This window comes from Pelophylax lessonae (genome assembly GCF_965119305.1).
Source record: "Pelophylax lessonae genome assembly, chromosome: 2".
NCBI lineage: Eukaryota > Metazoa > Chordata > Amphibia > Anura > Ranidae > Pelophylax > Pelophylax lessonae.
The window spans coordinates 465,599,073-465,619,625 of record NC_138769.1 but is presented as its reverse complement, the minus strand read 5'-3'; the positions used below and the strand labels follow the sequence as shown (position 1 = coordinate 465,619,625).

The 20,553-nt window shown below is 46.7% G+C and overlaps 1 protein-coding gene across 1 annotated transcript in view; it reads left to right on the top strand.

The window, feature by feature from the left end:
* TMCO3 (transmembrane and coiled-coil domains 3) overlaps positions 1–20,553 on the top strand; it is a 145,395-nt gene that overhangs the window by 76,049 nt on the left and 48,793 nt on the right. The window contains exon 7 of the mRNA XM_082246275.1: positions 18,107–18,293. Coding sequence (XP_082102401.1) covers positions 18,107–18,293 — 187 coding nt within the window. The remainder of the gene's footprint in view (positions 1–18,106; positions 18,294–20,553) is intronic.

Genomic DNA, 20,553 nt, shown 5'->3' with positions numbered 1-20,553 from the left:
CACCCCCGCCTTTTCCTGCCTCATCTGTCTCATCAGATCCTGAATCTGATTTGGTTTATCTGTGATGCCTCTTTGGATGTGCTCCCTTGGTGGCTGAGCTCTCCGTTTCGGCAGTGGTCCTTTGGCGTGTCTTTTGGCTCAAATGCTGGTCTGCGGACCAGACTTCTAAAAAGGCCTTGACTGATCTTCCCTTTCAAGGAGATCGCCTATTTGGAGATACCCTGGATGATATCATTAAAGGTCTCACAGGGGGGAAGAGTATTTTTCTTTCGCAGGCTACTAAAGGCAAGGAACCTTGTCGTAGACATGGGCCCACCTTCTTGGCTCATAAGAAGTTTTTTTTTTGTCCCTCGGGTTCAACTGACAAAGGCTCAAAGCCTTTCTTGGCCTCCTCTGCAGGATCCAAACGAACTTGGTCTGGCAAGCCGAGAGCGGGCTTCTCCAGACCCGCAGACTAGGCTCTTTCAGCATGAAGATGCGCCCTCATCTGTATGGGGGGTGGGGGGGAAGTCTTCACTGGTTTCCAGACCTGTGGACTTACCTGGTACAAGACCAGTGGGTCCACAAAGTTTCGCTCTTGTCCCCCGGCAAGGTTCCTTCCTTCCAACTTGCGCCTGTCACCGGACCGCTTCTAGGGTCTGTTTGGGGTGGTACAAGACCTGTTACTTCAAGGGGTGATTGTCCTAGTTCCGACTTCAGAACGTTTTTAGGGTTTTTACTGGTGATCGACCGATATCAGTTTTTCGTTACCGATACCGATCTTTTGGCCATCGCTAATCGGTATCGGCCGATATTGGCCGATATTTTCACACATTTAAAATTTTGCAAAATAAACTCAAATTTCGACACAAATCTGTTACTGAACATGTAAATCTTTATTTATTAACATTTTTAACATTAAGGGCTCGTTCTTCACACCCTAACTACATGAAAGCTGATAGGAAAAGTGCATTTGCAGGGACATAAGTTTCACATTATCTGATTGTGCATTAATGCATAATAAACTGCTGCAGTAGTGCCCTCACTCACTACAATCATTTTAAATCACTACTACAGTTCAGTCAGTGCAAAACTGATAGAAAAAAAGCTAGACAACAGCTACACAGTGGATTGGACTGGAGTCAGTGGACTACCTCTGCTGTAGGGCACTTACTGCAACTACTGCAGTCAGTGCAAAACTGCTAGAAAAAAAGCTAGACAACAGCAAGACAGTGGATTGGAGTTGGACTGGAGTCAGTGGACTACTGCTGCAGTAGTGCACTCACTGCAACGATTTACTGCAGTCAGTGCAAAACCGCTTGAAAAAAAGCTAGGCAACAGCTAGACAGTGGATTGGACTGGAGTCAGTGGACTACCGCTGCAGTAGGACAAAAGACTTGCAAGCACAACATTTTTAATCAGTTCATGCTTCTCAAAACATATATCAATCAAAGCTCTTTGGCTTGACAGACCATCATTTGAAAGTTGGAGGGTGTTGTGTGCCATGACACTGAGGTATGACATATCAGCAAACCTCATTGCTTTCCGCATGTTTGCTCCACTGTCTTGAAGTAGCACAAGCATCACTCGGTCTTTGTTGATTCCCCAGTCTTCAAGTATGCCTTGAAACATTTCTCTACTATTCTCAGTGTGGGATCCTTGCATCACTTTTGTATTCAACACCAATTGCCTTTTTTGTCCATCCGCTGTCAATGAAGTGGCATGTAAGAATCATTAGTGACTCTGACTTTGTTTATCCTGACCAACAGTCAGTCTTGAATTAGTGAGTTGCCAACATTCTCTGGTTGCAGCATAGCCTTTACTTTGTCAACGACCTTTTGGTGAAGCTTTCCAAGCATTTTGGTTCGATATTACTTCTCACTCTTCAGTGTGTAGCTTGGCTCAAGTATGGACCGCTTAAATCCTGAGTCAGACACCATTGTAAATGGCTGGTTATCAGTGACAATCATCTCTGTGATTACTTTGTCCAGCAGTTGGGATCTTCCATCTGAATCTAGACATTGACACCTGTTTTTTTTTTTTTTTTTTTCAGAAACATATCTGTTATTGTTGCCTGGGATAGTGGAGGAGGTATTTCAAAATCACATTGATATTCATTTTGGTTTTGGTTTTTCTGTGCTGCATGATATAATTCAATATGATGAACTCTTAAATGGGCCCAAAGATTTGACGTATTTTTGTTTTTTGCTGTTACTGATGCCATGCTTATGTTGTTTGTACATGTGTTGCACACTGCTGCTTTTCCTGGAGAAGGTTGAGACGAGACCACACTTTTACGTTTTCTCTCCTCATCCATCTCCATTTCAATTTGAAAGACACAAAAAAAATGGCTTGCTGAAGTTGCTGACACCCTGTTGTGGGTTGGTGGCTGACGCCTGGCAGTGTGGGCGTCTTGCTTGCTGGCACCCTGTTGTGGGGTGGCTGGCTGCTGTCACCCTGTTGTGGGCTGGTGGCTGACGCCTAGCAGTGTGGGTGGCTTGCTGAGTTGCTGGCACCCTTGTGGGTCCATGGCTGACAACTGGCAGTTTGAGTGGCTGGCTGCCACCATGTGGGTTGTGGCTGACGCCTGGCAGTGTGGCTGGCTTGGTGTCACCCTGTTGTGGGTGGCTGGCTGGCTTGCTGGAACACTGCAGTGGGTGGCTAGCTTGGTGTCACCTGTTGTGGGTGGCTGGCTTGCAAGAACACTGTGGTGGGTGGGTGGCTGGCTTGCAGGAACACTGTGGTGGGTAGCTGGCTTGGTGTCACCCTGTTGTGGGTGGCTGGCTTGCTGGAACACTGTGGTGGGTGGCTGGCTTGGTGTCACCCTATTGTGGGTGGCTTGCTTGCTGGAACACTGTGGTGGGTGTCTGGCTTGGTGTCACCCTGTTGTGGGTGGCTGGCTTGCAGGAACACTGTGGTGGGTGAGTGGCTGGCTTGCAGGAACACTGTGGTGGGTGGCTGGCTTGGTGTCACCCTGTTGTGGGTGGCTAGCTTGCAGGAACACTGTGGTGGGGGGCTGGCTTGGTTTCACCCGGTTGTGCGTGGCTGGCCTGTTCTGTTGTGGGTCGGATGGCTGACGGCTGGCACCCTGTGGTGGGTGGGTGGATGGCTGGCACCGTGACCACGAGGCTGTCAGAGCTGGCTGCATACGAGGCTGTCAGAGGCCTAGGAGGCGGTCTTAAGGCAGGGAGCGTGTGCAGCGCGCGGTGAAATGACGTCACGTATGGGCCAAGCAGGCGTGGGAATCAGTGTTAGAAGGCAGAACGTGTGTACGCAACTTACACAATGACGTCACAAATATATCGGCAATATCGGTAAATCCAAAGGCCAATTCCGATATATCGGGTAAAGTGCATATTGGCCCCGATATATCAATGTTACCGATAATCGGTCGATCTCTAGTTTTTACCTGTTTACATTTCCAAGGAAGGAAGGCAAGGTGCGTCCCATCCTAGGCCTCAAGGCGCTGAACTGCTTTGTGCAGGTGCAGAAGTTCAGGATGGAGTCCATTTGCACGGTGGTGGCATCCCTGCATCAAGGGGATTTTCTTGCCTCTATCGACATCAAGGATGCTTAACTTTGCATTCAAATATGCGCCAGTCACCAGCGCTTCCTCTGCTTTGATGTAGGAGAGGAGCATTATCGGTTTGCAGCGTTACCCTTTGGTCTCGCCTCTGCTCCTTGGGTCTTCACAAAAGTGTTAGGCCCGATGCTATCGTTGTTACGCCAACTGGGGATTGCGATACTGGGCTACTTGGATGACCTTCTTCTGCGAGCAAAGTCTCCCACTGCTCTGGTGGAAAACTTGAAAATCACAATACGAACTCTGTGGGAGTTCGGCTGGATTCTAAATTTACAGAAGTCTGCTCTGGTTCTGTCCACAAAGCTGAACTAACTGGGTTTGACTCTGGACTCGGCCTTAGCCAGAGTGCTCTTTCCACTGGACAAACTCCAGAAATTGCAAGCTGCAATTCGTCTCCTGCTGTCCAGCAGATGATCATCCCTCCAGACTTGCATGCGGATGCTGGGCCTGATGGTGTCTACCTTCAAGGCAGTTCTGTTGGCACAGTTTTATACAAGGTCCCTGCAACGGGACATTCTGGCCAAATGGGACAAGACTACGCAGTCTCTGGGCAATCAGATCCAGCTAAGCCAGGGATCGAAGGAGTTCCTGATATGGTGGCTTCATTCTCAGGTGCTTCAGCTGGGCAAATCCTTCCTCCCCTTGTATTGGACAGTGGTCACCACGAATGCCAGCCTGTCCGGCTGGGGAGGCGTCCTCAGCAAATATTCTGCTCAAGGGCTCTGGACAATGGAAGAGTCCAGACTACCGATTAATGTCTTGAACCTCCGAGCAATCAGACTGTGCCTGGACCATTGGATGGATCGTCTTCAGGAATGTCCAGTGCGCGTTCAGTCGGACAATTCTACAGCCATGGCTTATATCAATACCCAGGGGGCCACAAGATGCGTCCTGGCAGGTAATAATGTACTCACAAAAACAGCAAGAAATTGCGCATCACAGATCACTGTACATTCCATCCAATGTATCAATACTTATTGGTGTAACAGTCACTGAAGACCCCGTGGGCTGACGCGTTTTGAGGAATTCCTCTTCTTCGCTATCTCTGGGCCTTCCGTCATCAGACGTCAGTGAGGCAGCTTTGCAAGGCGGCCACCTGATCGTCGGTGCACGCTTTCACAAAGTTCTATAAAGTGGATGTGTTGGCATCTGCGGATGCTTCCTTTGGCCGCAAGGTTTTGCAAGCTGCTGTTTAGAGGACCTGGTCCTCTTTGAGGGTGTATTGTTTTTTTTCAGGTGAGCTCCAGTTGTTTTGGTTGAGCTCGTGTTTACCTGGTTGGCTATAGTTAGCCTTGAGAATTTTTTTTTTCGTTGTTCCCACCCCTCATATTTAACACTGCTTTGGGACATCCGAATGGTTAGGACGATCAGGAGCTGTGTCCGTCAATGAACTAAAGAGAAAATAGGACTTTTGACTTGCCGTAAAATTAATTTCTCTGATGTTCATTTATGGACACAGCACCCACCCCTCTGTGGAGTTGTAATTTGTCTGACACTGCTTGTAGCAAAGCTGAGTACCTATAGCAGAGAGAGGGAGCATATCCCCTGGGACTGCCTATTGGCGTAGTCAGACTTTTTTTCTGCCTAGTGTCCTACTCCTGTAGGGGGCAGTATAACCCAATGGTTAAGAAGATTAGGAGCTGTGTCCGTCAACGAACATCAGAGAAATTGATTTTACGGTAAGTCAAAAATCCCATTTCTCTATCGTCCATCATAAGACGCAGCCTCATCTCCATGAGCTGAGTGGGTTTATGCGTCCTCCTACCAGGAGTAGTCTAGGCAGGAAAATTTGAATATACACGCCCAGGGGGCTGTCCCTCCAGGTATAAGCCCCCCACTGCACAACCCAGCACATTAGTTTGTTTTCTGCCTAGAGAAGGAGTAGACCTAGGTTTCCTGCTGGGACTCCGGTCTCTGTTTTTTTTATTCTTTTCAGAATATTTTCTTTTATTTATCTTTACTCACTTGCTAGCTAGTGTTCAGGGAAGATTTTTCCTGGTGATCTACAAACAACGATGCCGGCTGGAGCTTCGTACTGGATAATCTAGATCCTTATGGTCCCCTCAGTCTGGCCTATGAGCCTGAGCAGGTTATAGTTCCGGCCTAGGCCTAGCAATGATGGTGCCCCTTGGTCCGGAGGGGGACAAGCCTGTGAGTAGATACCTCGCCGGGACTCATTGACCTCGAACTCCCTGAGTCGCAGCATACCCCTCGGCTGGCAGCACCCCCACTTTGGGTGGGAGGCAGTCTGCCCGGAGCGGAGCCCATCCGGTCCATGGTATGGTGAGTAACGGTGTCCCCCTTGCCCCTGCTGGCCTTGGGGGGGATGTGGGCCCTTCCCTGGGGATAATGGGATTTGTGGAAATTTGATGAGGTAAATGGCGCTGCCAAAGATGTACAGTCAGGTCCATAAATATTGGGACATCGACACAATTCTAAACTTTTTGGCTCTATACACCACCACAATGGATTTTAAATGAAACAAACAAGATGTGCTTTATTTGTAGACATTCAGCTTTAATGTGAGGGCATTTACATCCAAATCAGGTGAAAGGTGTAGGAATTACAACAGTTTGTATATGTGCCTCTCACTTTTTAAGGGACCAAAAGTAATGGGACAATTGGCTGCTCAGTTGTTCCATGGCCAGGTGTGTGTTATTCCCTCATTATCCCATTTACAAAGAGCAGATAAAAGGTCCAGAGTTCATTTCAAGTGTGCTATTTGCATTTGGAATCTGTTGCTGTCAACTCTCAATATGAGATCCAAAGAGCTGTCACTATCAGTGAAGCAAACCATCATTAGGCTGAAAAAAAACAAAACAAACCCACCAGACAGATAGCAAAAACATAAGGTGTGGCCAAATCAACTGTTTGGAACATCCTTAAAAAGAAAGAACGCACCGGTGAGCTCAGCAACACCAAAAGACCCGGAAGACCACGGAAAACAACTATGGTGGATGACCAAAGAATTCTTTCCCTAGTGAAGAAAACACCCTTCACAACAGTTGGCCAGATCAAGAACACTCTCCAGGAGGTAGGTGTATGTGTGTCAAAGTCAAAAACAATCAATAGAAGACTTCACGAGAGTGAATACAGAGGTTTCACCACAAGATGTAAACCATTGGTGAGCCTCAAAAACAGGAAGGCCAGATTAGAGTTTGCCAAACAACATATAAAAAAGCCTTCACAGCTCTGGAACAACATCCTATGGACAGATGAGACCAAGATCAACTTTTACCAGAGTGATGGGAAGAGAAGAGTATGGAGAAGGAAAGGAACTGCTCATGATCCAAAGCATACCACCTCATCAGTGAAGCATGGTGGTGGTAGTGTCGTGGCGTGGGCATGTATGGCTGCCAATGGAACTGGTTCTCTTGTATTTATTGATGTGACTGCTAACAAAAGCAGCAGGGTGAATTCTGAAGTGTTTCGGGCAATATTATCTGCTCATATTCAGCCAAATGCTTCAGAAGTCATTGGACGGCGCTTCACAGTGCAGATGGACAATGACCCAAAGCATACTGCGAAAGCAACCAAAGAGTTTTTTAAGGGAAATAAGTGGAATGTTATGCAATAGCCAAGTCAATCACCTGACCTGAATCCGATTGAGCATGCATTTCACTTGCTGAAGACAAAACTGAAAGGAAAATGCCCCAAGAACAAGCAGGAACTGAAGACAGTTGCAGTAGACGCCTGGCAGAGCATCACCAGGGATGAAACCCAGCGTCTAGTGATGTCTATGCGTTCCAGACTTCAGGCTGTAATTGACTGCAAAGGATTTGCAACCAAGTATTAAAAAGTGGAAGTTTGATTTATGATTGTTAATCTGTCCCATTACTTTTGGTCCCTTAAAAAATGGGAGGCACATATACAAAGTGTTGTAATTCCTACACTGTTCACCTGATTTGGATGTAAATACCCTCAAATTAAAGCTGCAAGTCTGCAGTTAAAGCACATCTTGTTTGTTTCATTTCAAATCTATTGTGGTGGTGTATAGAGCCAAAAAGATTAGAAATGTGTTGATGTCCCAATATTTATGGACCTGACTGTATATAAGGAAGGAAAGAAAACCTCTTAGGGTATATATATCTGGGTCAAACCAAAAGGGACCTAATGTATGTAGGATAGATATAATGTATACACTCTAAAACATAGTACTGTATATCAAAATGCAAACCGTGCATACAGTGGGTACGGAAAGTATTCAGACCCCCTTACATTTTTCACTCTTTGTTATATTGCAGCCATTTGCTAAAATCATTTAAGTTCATTCTTCTTCCTCATGAATGTACACACAGCTCCCCATATTGACGGAAAAACACAGAATTGTTGACATTGTTGCAGATTTATTAAAAAAGAAAAACTGAAATATCACATGGTCCTAAGTATTCAGACCCTTTGCTGTGACACTCATATATTTAGCTCAGGTGCTTTCCATTTCTTCTGATCATCCTTGAGATGGTTCTACACCTTCATTTGAGTCCAGCTGTGTTTGATTATACTGATTGGACTTGATTAGGAAAGCCACACACCTGTCTATATAAGACCTTCCAGATCACAATGCATGTCAGAGCAAATGAGAATCATGAGGTCAAAGGAACTGCCTGAAGAGCTCAGAGACAGAATTGTGGCAAGGCACAGATCTGGCCAAGGTTACAAAAAGATTTCTGCTGCACTTAAGGTTCCTAAGAGCACAGTGGCCTCCACAATCCTCAAATGGAAGACGTTTGGGACGACCAGAACCCTTCCTAGAGCTGGCCGTCCGGCCAAACTGAGCTATCGGGGGAGAAAAGCCTTGGTGAGAGAGGTAAAGAAGAACCCAAAGATCACTGTGGCTGAGCTCCAGAGATGCAGTCAGGAGATGGGAGAAAGTTGTAGAAAGTCAACCATCACTGCAGCCCTCCACCAGTCGGGGCTTTATGGCAGAGTGGCCCAACGGAAGCCTCTCCTCAGTGTAAGACACAAGAAAGCCTGCATGGAGTTTGCTAAAAAACACCTGAAGGACTCCAAGATGGTGAGAAATAAGATTCTCTGGTCTGATGAGACCAAAATAGAACTTTTTGGTCTTAATTCTAAGCGGTATGTGTGGAGAAAACCAGGCACTGCTCATCACCTGTCCAATACAGTCCCAACAGTGAAGCATGGTGGTGGCAGCATCATGCTGTGGGGGTGTTTTTCAGCTGCAGGGACAGGACGACTGGTTGCAATCCAGGGAAAGATGAATGCGGCCAAGTACAGGGATATCCTGGACAAAAACCTTCTCCAGAGTGCTCTGGACCTCAGACTGGGCCGAAGGTTTACCTTCCAACAAGACAATGACCCTAAGCACACAGCTAAAATAACGAAGGAGTGGCTTCACAACAACTACGTGACTGTTCTTGAATGGCCCAGCCAGAGCCCTGACTTAAACCCAATTGAGCATCTCTGGAGAGACCTAAAAATGGCTGTCCACCAACGTTTACCATCCAACCTGACAGAACTGGAGAGGATCTGCAAGGAGGAATGGCAGAGGATCCCCAAATCCAGGTGTGAAAGACTTGTTGCATCTTTCCCAAAAAGACTCCTAGCTGTATTAGATCAAAAGGGGGCTTCTACTAAATACTGAGCAAAGGGTCTGAATACTTAGGGCCATGTGATATTTCAGTTTTTCTTTTTTAATAAATCTGCAACAATGTCAACAATTCTGTGTTTTTCTGTCAGTATGGGGTGCTATGTGTACATTCATGAGGAAGAAGAATGAACTTAAATGATTTTAGCAAATGGCTGCAATATAACAAAGAGTGAAAAATTTAAGGGGGTCTGAATACTTTCCGTACCCACTGTATATAAACAAGATGAATATATATAAATATAAAAATATGCAAATGACTGACTGTTAGTGTTTATACGAAAAAGGTGCAGAAATAGTGACTGAGTGTATCAGTGAAGTTTAAATAAACTAATTAGTGCAAATAAGCCAACAAGTGCAGATATAAAGTGCTGACGTGCCTATATATATATATATATATATATATATATATATATATATATATATATATATATATATATACAAGAACCACTAAAAAGTGGATGTGAGTAAAATAAATCGTATCCACACTAAGGTGACACAATAAATAAAGTGATAATCTTCAATGAAATGCGATACCGAATCGCAAAATTGCAGAAGGTGAAAAAATTTAAAAAATGTGAAGTATACAATTTCAAAGACAATAAATCAATTCAAATTGCACAACAGAAAAATCCCAGTGCAAGGTGGTGTGTGATTTTAAATGTAATAGTCCCAAATCGCATGAACAAAAAAGGTGCTTCAGTGCAAATTGTTGATAGTGCGACTTCACAGCAGGGGTGATTCGTCTATCTGCAGTGCTTCTTTACGTGTGGCTGGTGTGGTGGGTCAGAGTACTCCCCAATCTCAAATTTCCTTATTCCTTACTGAACACTTTTGTGAACAGTTTAGAGGTAGGAAGCAGCCAATTTTTCACCTATAGACTGAATTCTTTATTCTAAGCGCGGATTTATATCTCTCTCTTAATAATGGGATTTGTGCTTCCCAAGAGATCCCCCTGGTCTTCCCAGTGCCCGGTCTGTGTGTCCTTCCCTCTCCCTGTTCCTGCGGGGGCTGTGTCTGGAGTGCTCTGGTGCTGGGGGGGGGGGGTTGACATTGTACCTTAGGCTTGCTGGCCATCTTGTATCACTTCCTGCTTTTCTCTCCATTCTGTGAAAGATTCAGGAGGACGTGTGTTTGAGGTGGTAACGTATTGGGGGATCCCTGTGGGCATTTCCTTGCACTGCTGTCAAGTTTGGTTTGAAGGGGTTCCCTGCAGACCGCTGCAATCAGTGGTGGATACTGCGTTTGGCGCTCCTAAAGCTACAGTACTCAGTTTTTTGCAATTTGCACTATGGAGTCCCAAACTGGAATTTCACCCTCAGATCCACCCTATGCAACTCCTGGACAGTCTGGATTGCAGTCGCTGGCCGCGATTTCAGCTGCCCTGGAAAGCCTGGCGACTAAAGTTGATTTAGTCATTTAAAAAGATTTATAGCGGTTAACGGCCATTGCCTTCTCCATCTATAGAGGTGTCCTCTGATTCAGAGGCTGATGTGGTTGCCCCGGATGCTCCCCTTCCTGAGGGGTCGCTGTCCTCGCAGCCAGATGGTAAGAGGACCTGTCTTCTTCAGCTGCAGCGCGAGAACGCGCTTTAGTGGAAGCCCTGATTATTTCAGTGCGGGATACTTTAAAATTGGCTGACGAGCCCACGCCGGCAGGGAGGCGGGTGGCTTTTAGCTCCAGAAGTCTCCAAAAGCTGACAGGGTTTTTCCTTGTCCCTACACTTCTCACGATATTGTGAATGACCAATGGCGCGCATTAAGCATGTGTTAGTGGTGCCAAAACGCTTTAAATGCCAGTATCCTTTTGCTGAAAAGGTTTCCAACCATTGGACGGTCTCACCTAAAGTGGACTATCCTGTTTCCAGATTAAAAAAAATCTACCCTTGTGCCTGTTGAGGATTCCCCGGTTTTTACGGATCCAGTGGACAGGCAGGGGGACTCCCTTTCCTGCCATCTTCACGTGCTGGTGGGTTCCATTTTGAACCAAGTTTTTGTGTCTGTGCTAGTCACACAGACAGTGACGGAATGGATTAGGGGTTTACAGGAGTCTTTGGACCCCGAGATCGTTCCGCTGGAACCGTTGGACCAGGTGATCCAAGCTCTGGTGTTCCTGTGTGATGTGTCTATGGATGCGGCTCTCCTGATGGCCAGGGTCTCGGCCGTGGGCATTGTTTTAAGGGCATTGGTATGGTTGAAGAGCTGATCGGCTGACCAAGCTTCTAAAAAAAGCCTTTCTGGGAGACCGGTTGTTTGGCAACTCATTGGATGAGTTGATCAAGGGCCTGACTGGCGGGAAGAGTACTCTTCTTCCTCAATCTTGCAAGGGTAAGACACCCTGTCCTAAGCGGGGTCCCTCCTTCTCTGCTCATAAAAGTTTTTTTCGTGCCTCCTGGGCGCAAGAAGGTAAGCCGGTCATACTTTCTGGAGGTGCTAAGAATCCCTGGGGCAAGACCAAGGCTGGTCAGTCCAGTGTCACAGACAACTACTCTTCAGCATGAAGGGGCGCCCTCAACCGTCTTAGGGGTGGGGAGACGTCTGCGCTTATTTCAGGAACCCTGGACTTCATTCGGTACGATTGGGTTCGCAAACTGGTTTGTTCCAGGTACAAGGTCGAATTCTGGTCCCGGCCAGGGAACAGGTTTTTTTCAGTCAAATCTTCACCTGTCTCTGGAGCGTTTGAAGGATCTGGGGGAGGCTGTGTGAGATCTCCTGGCTCAAGGGGTGATTGTGCTGGTTCCCCAACAGGGACATTCTCCAGGTTTCTATTCAGACCTGTTCACTGTGCCCAGAAAGAAGGGCAAAGTGTGTCCAATCCTGGACCTCAAGGCTCTAACCCACTTTGTGCGGGTGCTGGAATTTCGAATGGAGTCCATTCGGTCGGTGGTGGCGTCTTTGAATCAGCGGGATTTTCTGGCTTCCAGCCATCTCAAAAATGCGTATCTCCACATCCCCATATTCGAGGGACATCAGCGATTCCTCCGCTTTGCGGTGGCAGAGGAGCATTTTCAATTCGTAGCGTTACCCTTTGGTCTCGCCTTGGCTCCCAGAGTTTTTACCAAGGTCCTAGCCCCTGTGCTGGTCTTGTTGCGTCGACAAGGTATCTCCATTGTGGGGTATCTGGACGATCTCCTGTTGCGAGAAGTTTCCCATTCGGATCTGCTGGACAACGTCTCTATCACCGCTCGGACCCTTCAGGAATTCAGGTGGACGATCAATGTCACCAAATCTACCCAGACTCCGTCTGTGCGGGTCACCTATCTGAGGCTGATCCTCGACTTTGCTCTGGCGAGGGTCTTCCTTCCCTTAGACAAGCTTCAGAAGTTGTAAAGGTAGGTCCGGTTGCTAATGGAGGCGGATCAGTTCTCCTTGCGGGCTTGCATGAGGGCCCTGGGTCTGATGGTCTCGACCTTCGAAGCAGTCCATTTAGCTCAGTCTCACACGAGACAGTTGCAGAAAGAGATTCTGTCAAAATGGAACAGAGATCCTCGGTCATTGGATCGTAAGATTTGGTTGAGCCATCTCATGAAGTCGGCTCTCTTGGTGGGTCCAGTCACCTGTCCTGTGCCAAGGCAAGTCCTTCCAGCCGGTGTTTTGGACGGTGGTCACCACGGACACCAGCCTTTCAGGCTGGGGTGGAGTGCTGGGGAAGCTCTGTGCCCAGGGGTTCTTGGGCGTCGGAAGAGTCTTCCTTGCCGATCAATATTCTGGAGCTGAGAGCGATCAAGCTCTGCCTGCTTCACTGGACGAGTCGGCTACGCGGCTTTCCGGTTCAGGTCCAGTCGGACAATGCCACGGCCGTGGCTTACGTCAGTCATAAAGAGGGCACCAGGAGTGCCCTGGCAGCCAAGGAGGTGGCCGAGATTCTGGTATGGGTGGAACACAATGTTTCAGCTCTTTCCGCAGTCCACATCCTGGGTGTGGAGAATTGGCAAGCGGATTATCTGAGTCGTCAGGTGTTGGATCAGGGGGAGTGGTCCCTGCATCCGGAGGTGTTTCATCTCCAGTGTGCCCGATGGGGGTCTCCAGAGGTGAATCTGTTTGCGTCTCACCTCAACAGAAAAGTTCAGGGGTTTGTTGCCAGGTGTTAGGACCCCCTGGCTGACGCCACAGACACTCTGGTGGCTCCTTGGAGTCAATATCGCCTGATATATGCTGTGACGGAATCCAGACACCCTGCCTGGGTATCTCCGCCAGTAACCTGCTTCCTGAGCTCTGGAACATGGGATCCGTGACTCTGGCTATAGTTACCCCAAGAACTAGACCGTACAAGTTTTGGAGTGAAACCAGAATCAAACTGTTTATTCAAAACACATGCACACAGAGATATACAATTTGACAACCCCTCCCCCTTAGCCACACAAACATACACATCCCATACAAAGCTGAACAATGGAATGCAGGTATTCAACAACAACATCCCCCCACCCCACTAGCAAGAGTCAGATTAGTGCAGAGCAGACCTGACTGGGGTTCTTGGTCACCCTGTGCCCCTAATAGACACAGGGTGACTTACACATAGAAACGACTGGGGAAACTGGACAAGGAGTCTCCCAACCTCCCTAAAGCAATCTGGGTTCCACAAGCCCCCCAACCAAAGTGACTCACGTCACATATCTCCCCTTTCGGCAGGAGACTAACACAGAAGCAGACCCCAAACAGGTTGACTTCGAAGTTAGTCCATAGCTCCAGTCCCCCAATGTCTGCACCCACACAGTACCCCAAACAAATTGTCTAGAACAGATCACTACTCACCCAGCCAACCTCTGCCTCTCTCGTAGAACATAACCCCTACTGGGGAGAAGTGTGGACTGGTCCTTCTCCCTGGAGTCCATTTAGCCACTGGAGAGAACACAGGGTGACTGGGCTCACTTTATCATGCTGTTGGGGATCTGGGCCAACTACCAAGCATCCCTGGGGTACCCAGGTGGAGACAGTAGTCTCATATACTTTATATACATTATCAATGAAAATCTGCCAGTGCTTGTACAACAAGGCTGATATCCTCCTGTCCCAATGCCAAACCTTTTTCTGGGGGTGTGTAAGTGGAAACCAAAGTCCCATCCACTACCACAGGAAATCCATCTTCTGTTAGTTGGGGGCAGAGGCCAGCTCTTCTGCTGGATCGCTGTCAGTGAATACCACAGTCCTATCCACTGATATCAGCTCAAGCTGCAGTTGTGAGGTGCTGATTTCATTCTCTCCCTGGAGGTCCTGCAAAGGTGACTGTTGTGGGCAGAGGCCAGTAGCGTTCTGCCCAGCTGCCAGCTGTTCCACTGGGAAGTAAATCAAAACATCGGTGACCTTGCACAAATCCTTCAGGGTCACCGATTGTTGTATGCAGGGGTCCACAGCACCATGCTCTTAAGTCAGCTCTTCTGCAGGAGGCTCACCGGGTTGTTCCTCCTCAATAGAAAAATCTATTAAATCCCCAGTCTCTGGTGGTGTCTGGGGATCGAGATTCGCCATCTCCTGTCTGTGGACTCCAGAAGATGTTACTGGTGCTGGGCAGAGGTTAGCAGAGCTCTGCCCTGTTGTCAGCACTTTAGCTTTGGGAACAGCAATCTCCGGAGTTTCCACTGCCGACTCATAGGCATGCTGCTGAACGTGTTCTAGCAGTTTCCTGTATGCCCTTTCCAGATGCTGTTCTTTCCTTAGCAAGTGTTCTAGATCAGGTTCAAGCTCTGAGACCCCTGTGAGACCGAGCAAAGCCTCTCTGTATTCTCGCAGATCCTCAAGGGTAGGTCCCCCTTCATCACTAAACACATTTGTAAGGCTCTCCCACAGCAATCCAGTGCCCCCAAAGTCATATCCCTCCAGAGAGCATTCTGATATCTCTCCTAAATATTTCTGCTCTGCGTGCCATTGCAGAGCCCGATACTAATTGTCCAGCTCTATCTCATGCTGGACCAGCCTGTCCAACTCGGATACCCATTGCTCCTGGGGCCGCTCTCCCAGGAATGCCATCCGCAACTTCCGTTGATCACTGGCCCGTTCTCTTGGGGTTGGAAAGCACTTGCCCTGGTATATACCAGCAAGCTGGAGGGCTCCAATCCAGAGCCCCACCCGAATCTGCTGCCTGACCTCCAGGTATTGATCAACAGACACCGTCCTGGGGTATACTGAAAGGGCAATCCGCAGCACCCCCTCAAACTCTGATGCCAGGTCCATATCTCCGTTGTAGTGACCAAAGTCTGCTATGCCGATCTTGGATCCCGGTGGAGGTTTGGATGTCCCAGACTGCAGGAAGCATCCAACTGCTTGCCACCAATGTGAAGAAATCCGGACACCCTGCCTGGGTATCTCCACAGTTACCTGCTTCCTAAGCTCTGGAACCCGGGATCCGTGAATCTGGCTATAGTTACCCCAAGAACTAGACAGTACAAGTTTTGGAGTGAAACCAGAATCAAACTGTTTATTCAAAACACATGCACACAGAGATCTACAATCTGACAACCCCTCCCCCTTAGCCACACAAACATACACATCCCATACAAAGCTGAACAATGGAATGCAGGTATTCAACAACCACAAACCCCCACCCCCACTAGCAAGAGTCAGATTAGTGCAGAACAGACCTGACTGGGGTTCTTGGTCACCCTGTGCCCCTAATAGACACAGGGTGACTTACACATAAAAAAAACAACTGGGGAAACTAGACGAGGAGTCTCCCAACCTCCCTAAAGCAATCTGGGTTCCACAAGCCCCCCAACCAAAGTGACTCATGTCACATATGTCTTCCCTCCGCTCGTTCTCCTGCCAAGGTTCCTTCGCAGGGTGGTGATAGAAAGTGTTTGGGTCATTCTGGTGGCTCCAGACTGGCCTCGGCGGTCTTGGTACGCAGAACTGGTAAAAATGTTTGTGGATCCTCCATGGCGTCTTCCTCTGTGGGAAGAACTTCTGTCTAAAGGACTGATCTTCCATCCTGCTTTACGGTCCCTGGCTTTAACGGCTTGGCTGTTGAAATAAAGGTGTTGAGGGATAGAGGTCTCTCTGATTCGGTGATTCCTACCCTTTTGAAGGCCAGGAAATCTATCTCTAGGAAGATCGATCATCGTATGTGGAAGTCGTACATTTCATGGTGTGAATCGCTGCAGCTGCATCCTCACTTGTTCTCTATTGCTAGGGTTCTGGCCTTTTTTGCAAAATGGGGTTGAGCAGCGCTTAGCATTGGGGACTATCATGGGCAAGGTGTCGGCCTTGGCTATTTACTTTCAACGTCCGTTGGCTACTCATAGTTTGATTTGCACCTTCATTCAGGGGGTGCGTCACCTGGCCCCTCCAAGGAGATCCCCATTACCTCCATGGGATCTTAATCTGGTTTTGTCTGTTCCTCAAAAGCCTCCTTTTGAGAATATTAGGGAGATTTCTCTGCTTTCTTTGTCGCAGAAAGTTACCTTCCTATTGGCTATCACTTCTGCCCGCAGAATCTCTGAGTTGGCGGCGTTGTCCTGTCGTTCGCCTTACTTGGTGGTCCACAGGGATAAAGTGGTCCTCCGACCGAATCCATCCTTTCTTCCTAAGGTGTTGTCGGATTTTCACCTTAATGAAGACACTGTGTTGCCTTCCTTATGTCCTAAGCCTAAACATCACAAAGACGTGGCCTTGCACTCTCTGGATGTGGTTCGGGCGATAAGGGCTTATCGGATGGTTACTGAGTCCTTCAGAAAGTCGGACTCTCTCTTTTGTCCTTCTGGATGGTCCTCCCAAAGGTTTGGCTGCATCCGCTGCGACCATTTTGAGATGGATCAGGCGGACGGTTGTTTAGGCTTATTCCATCAAGGGTCAGGGTCCTCCTTTCCCGGTGAAGGCGCATTCTACTAGCGCACTGAGTACCTCTTGGGCTTTTCGCCATCAGACCTCTGTTGTACATGTTTGTAAGGCAGTGATTTGGTTGTCTGTGCACACCTTTACCAAATTTTACAAGGTGGATTTGTTGGCATCTTCAGATGCCTCTTTTGGCCGCAAGGTTTTGCTTGCTTTGCTGTTTCATAAGATAATGTTTGTTTGTACTTCTCTTCTTTTACCTGGGTGAGCTCCTGTTTGGTTGAGCTCCATGTTGCCCGGTTGGCTAAGTTTAGCCTTTTGAAGTTGACATTACTGTCTGGTTGCGTTTTCCCACCCCTCATGCCTATACTGCTTTGGGATATCCCACTCAGCTCATGGAGATGAGGCTGTGTCTGTCAATGGACGATAGAGAAAATAAGATTTTTGTAAGATCTTACCGTTAAATCTCTTTCTCTGATGTCCAACGACAGATGCCGCACCTGCCCCTCTGGGGTTGGTTCTGTTGTCTTCACTGCTTTTAAACTAAACTGATGTGCTGGGTTGTGCAGTGGGGGTTTATGCCTGGAGGGACAGTCCCCTGGGGGTGTATATTCAAATTATCCTGCCTAGACTACTCTTGGTAGGAGGCAGCATAAACCCACTCAGCTCATGGAGAAGAGGCTGCGTCTGTGGACATTAGAGAAAAAGATTTTACGGTAAGATCTTACAAAAATCATATTTTTTCACTCAACTTTGTTTGAAATGCATAGAAGTCACTCAACTTTGTTTGAAATGCATAGAAGTAACACTTAATATATGTCACTGTACAGCAGTGCGGTGTTTACAATGATATACGATCCGGTCCTGTGCACTGCCATAAACTGTAGCATATCTGCATTTTATCACAGCTCAGACTGCGTTTCAGTGTGAATAGGACATATAGAATATGTGAAGGTAGTAGAAAAAGTTGTTTTGACTTCTATGTATGCATGTATTAATTAGTAATAGGAAAAAATTGCTTTGCGGACTATTACTAGCTGCTTATGATTAAAACTTTGATGGCAGAATGAGTAGAAAGAACTTAGACTGTGTGTACCTTCTTAGATATACAGTGTTGCTGTTTAATCCTGGTTAGCAGAAATGAAACTCAACATTTTTGTGGTCCTGCAGGTATGGAAAATAGCTGTGCAAGGGCCATGCTTCATGACTGTTCTGATGATTGCATTTGGTTTGCTTTGGGGCCACTTCCTGCAAATCAGACCTGCTCAAAGCGTCTTCATATCAACTTGTTTGTCTCTGTCAAGCACACCCTTGGTATCCAGATTTCTTGCAGGCGGGTCTCGTGGAGATAAAGATGGTAAGAAGACACCATTCTTATTGACATTTATTTTTACACGAAAACAGATAACCCTAAGGTGGATTTCACCATCCTGGAAACTGCTGCAAGGCTGACGACAAGTATAAAAAAAGTTTATTCATGAATTCCATGATCCCTAATATTAACCTGGCCCTTAGACGATACCTTACACTTAACATTGCCCTCAACTGAACCTTTAAACGTAACACCCTAAATTAACATAACTTCCTACAAATAAGCAGTTTACATATTGAAAACCTATAAGGAAACCATTTTATCTTTTGAAGGGTTTGTCTATCAGTGCATCCAGTGATTTTCACAGCCCTGCCTGGCAGGGCGTGAAACCTGATTTTACTCTGCTGCAATAACACTTTCATATCCTGTCCCTCACCCAGCTGATGACTGGACCATGAAAGAGAAGCAGCGGATTGATGAGCTCATCTGTCATTCTGCTGTTTGCCACCTTGTTGGTACTGGAGCACATTGTACTGCTTCTTCCTCCCCCTGTCTGAACTTTCTTGTGCGGGGTATTGCTAGAGGCTGATATCAAATTAGTCCGGTATTTACAGGTCTTGCGCTTAAAGAAGCTGAAAAATAAAATTCCAGCCACGGACCAGCCAAGTTTCGATCAGTTTGTGGACTCCCCCCGCTCGACAGAAGTCAATTCCCCAATGGACTTCTCTCTAAGGGACATGTTGGAAAACTTTCCAGTGATCAGCAGCTGCAGCCAAATAGCAGAAAAAAAACAAATGGGGGTGTAATGTATTCACCGTTAAAATCCTTTCTCTGAGTCCTATGAGGGACACAGCTCTGATGACATAAAGCAACATAGGTTTATATTGCCACACACAGAAGACAGCGTTGAGGGAAGGGAGCTTTGTCCCTCAATGGATTCTAAGAAAAGATTTGTATGATGAGTACAAAAATTCTTGTTTGTCTGTCATCTGTTGAGGGACACAGCTATGATCCAGTAAACTAAAACTTCTGCTTTGCAGAGCAGCAGGTAAATGTTTGTTTCTGTCTGGGGGACGGTGAAAGAATTTTGCTTACTTCATCCTCCATTCTCCGGCAAACAGTGCTGCCCTCTCCTCTGACCGTGAACTGTTCTTCAGCATCCAATGCAGTCTTGAGGACCTTAGATCATCAGAGTGCAGTTCAGAAGAGGCTAGCAGCTTGGAAGAGCCTGCTGAAGTGGAAAATCAGGTAAGTAAAGGTGTTTTGTAAATCCCCTAGACTCAAATGAGAAGTTAATCCTTGCAATGCAGGCACAGCCCCATTCCAAAGAAGAGTTCAGATTTAGGGCTCATACACGCTATAAGACAATTGGGTAAGAATTTTTTGTCCAAGGCACTTTCGTACAATTTTCGTATATTGTGTGTACACAACTTTCTACAGCCGATTCCGACCTTCTGAATGAAAATTTCCGAAGGGACAAGCTACAAAGTTTTTCTTGTACAGGAACAGAATGAGCAGTTTTTGCTTAATGTGTACCATTTTCGTACAAGAAAAATCAGAAACTAAAGACTGCACATGATCAGAATCAAGAATTTGCGTTTGAATTTTCTTTCATCGATTTGCTGTGAAACAATAAGGAAAATCGGATAATCGTTCGCCCGATTTTCTTAAAGTGTGTACCCCACTTTATGCACTGTAGGGAGATTCAAAAGCAGTCCCAACAGAGGGCAGACGCACTACTCAGATAAACCAGTCCAATTGAAGAAAATATTTCCTACAAAAAATTAGGTAACAAATGAGAGCATTAAACAGCTGCAGAATTTTTGTCATCTGTGGAAACAGACACATAAACCTTGTAAAACCTAGAAAATGTGTAAACAAAAAAACAGGTTGCGGCCTTACAAATGATAAGTGCCTGCTGGCAAAATGCCCTAGTGGAGTGAGCGTTAATGGAAAAAGGAGGCACGTTATCGAATAACTCATAGGCCTACACAACAACTTGTTGAATCTGCCTAAAAATAGTGGAACTGGAGGCCAGAGAACCTCAAAACCTACTGGAATACTAAACAGGAATTCTGTTTGCCTAAAAGAAGCATTGGGCGTAAGGTAAATCCTGGCAATCCTCTAGACAACAGAAATATATCTTGAGAAGAGCTGGAGCTGGACACAAGGAAGGTAACACAATGTCATCATCAAGATAAAAAGCAGAGACCACTTTGGATAAAAAGGTTCTAAACAATGTTAATCTTGTTTAAGATCAAATAAGGCTCCTTACAGGATGATGCTGATAATTTGGAGATCCTTT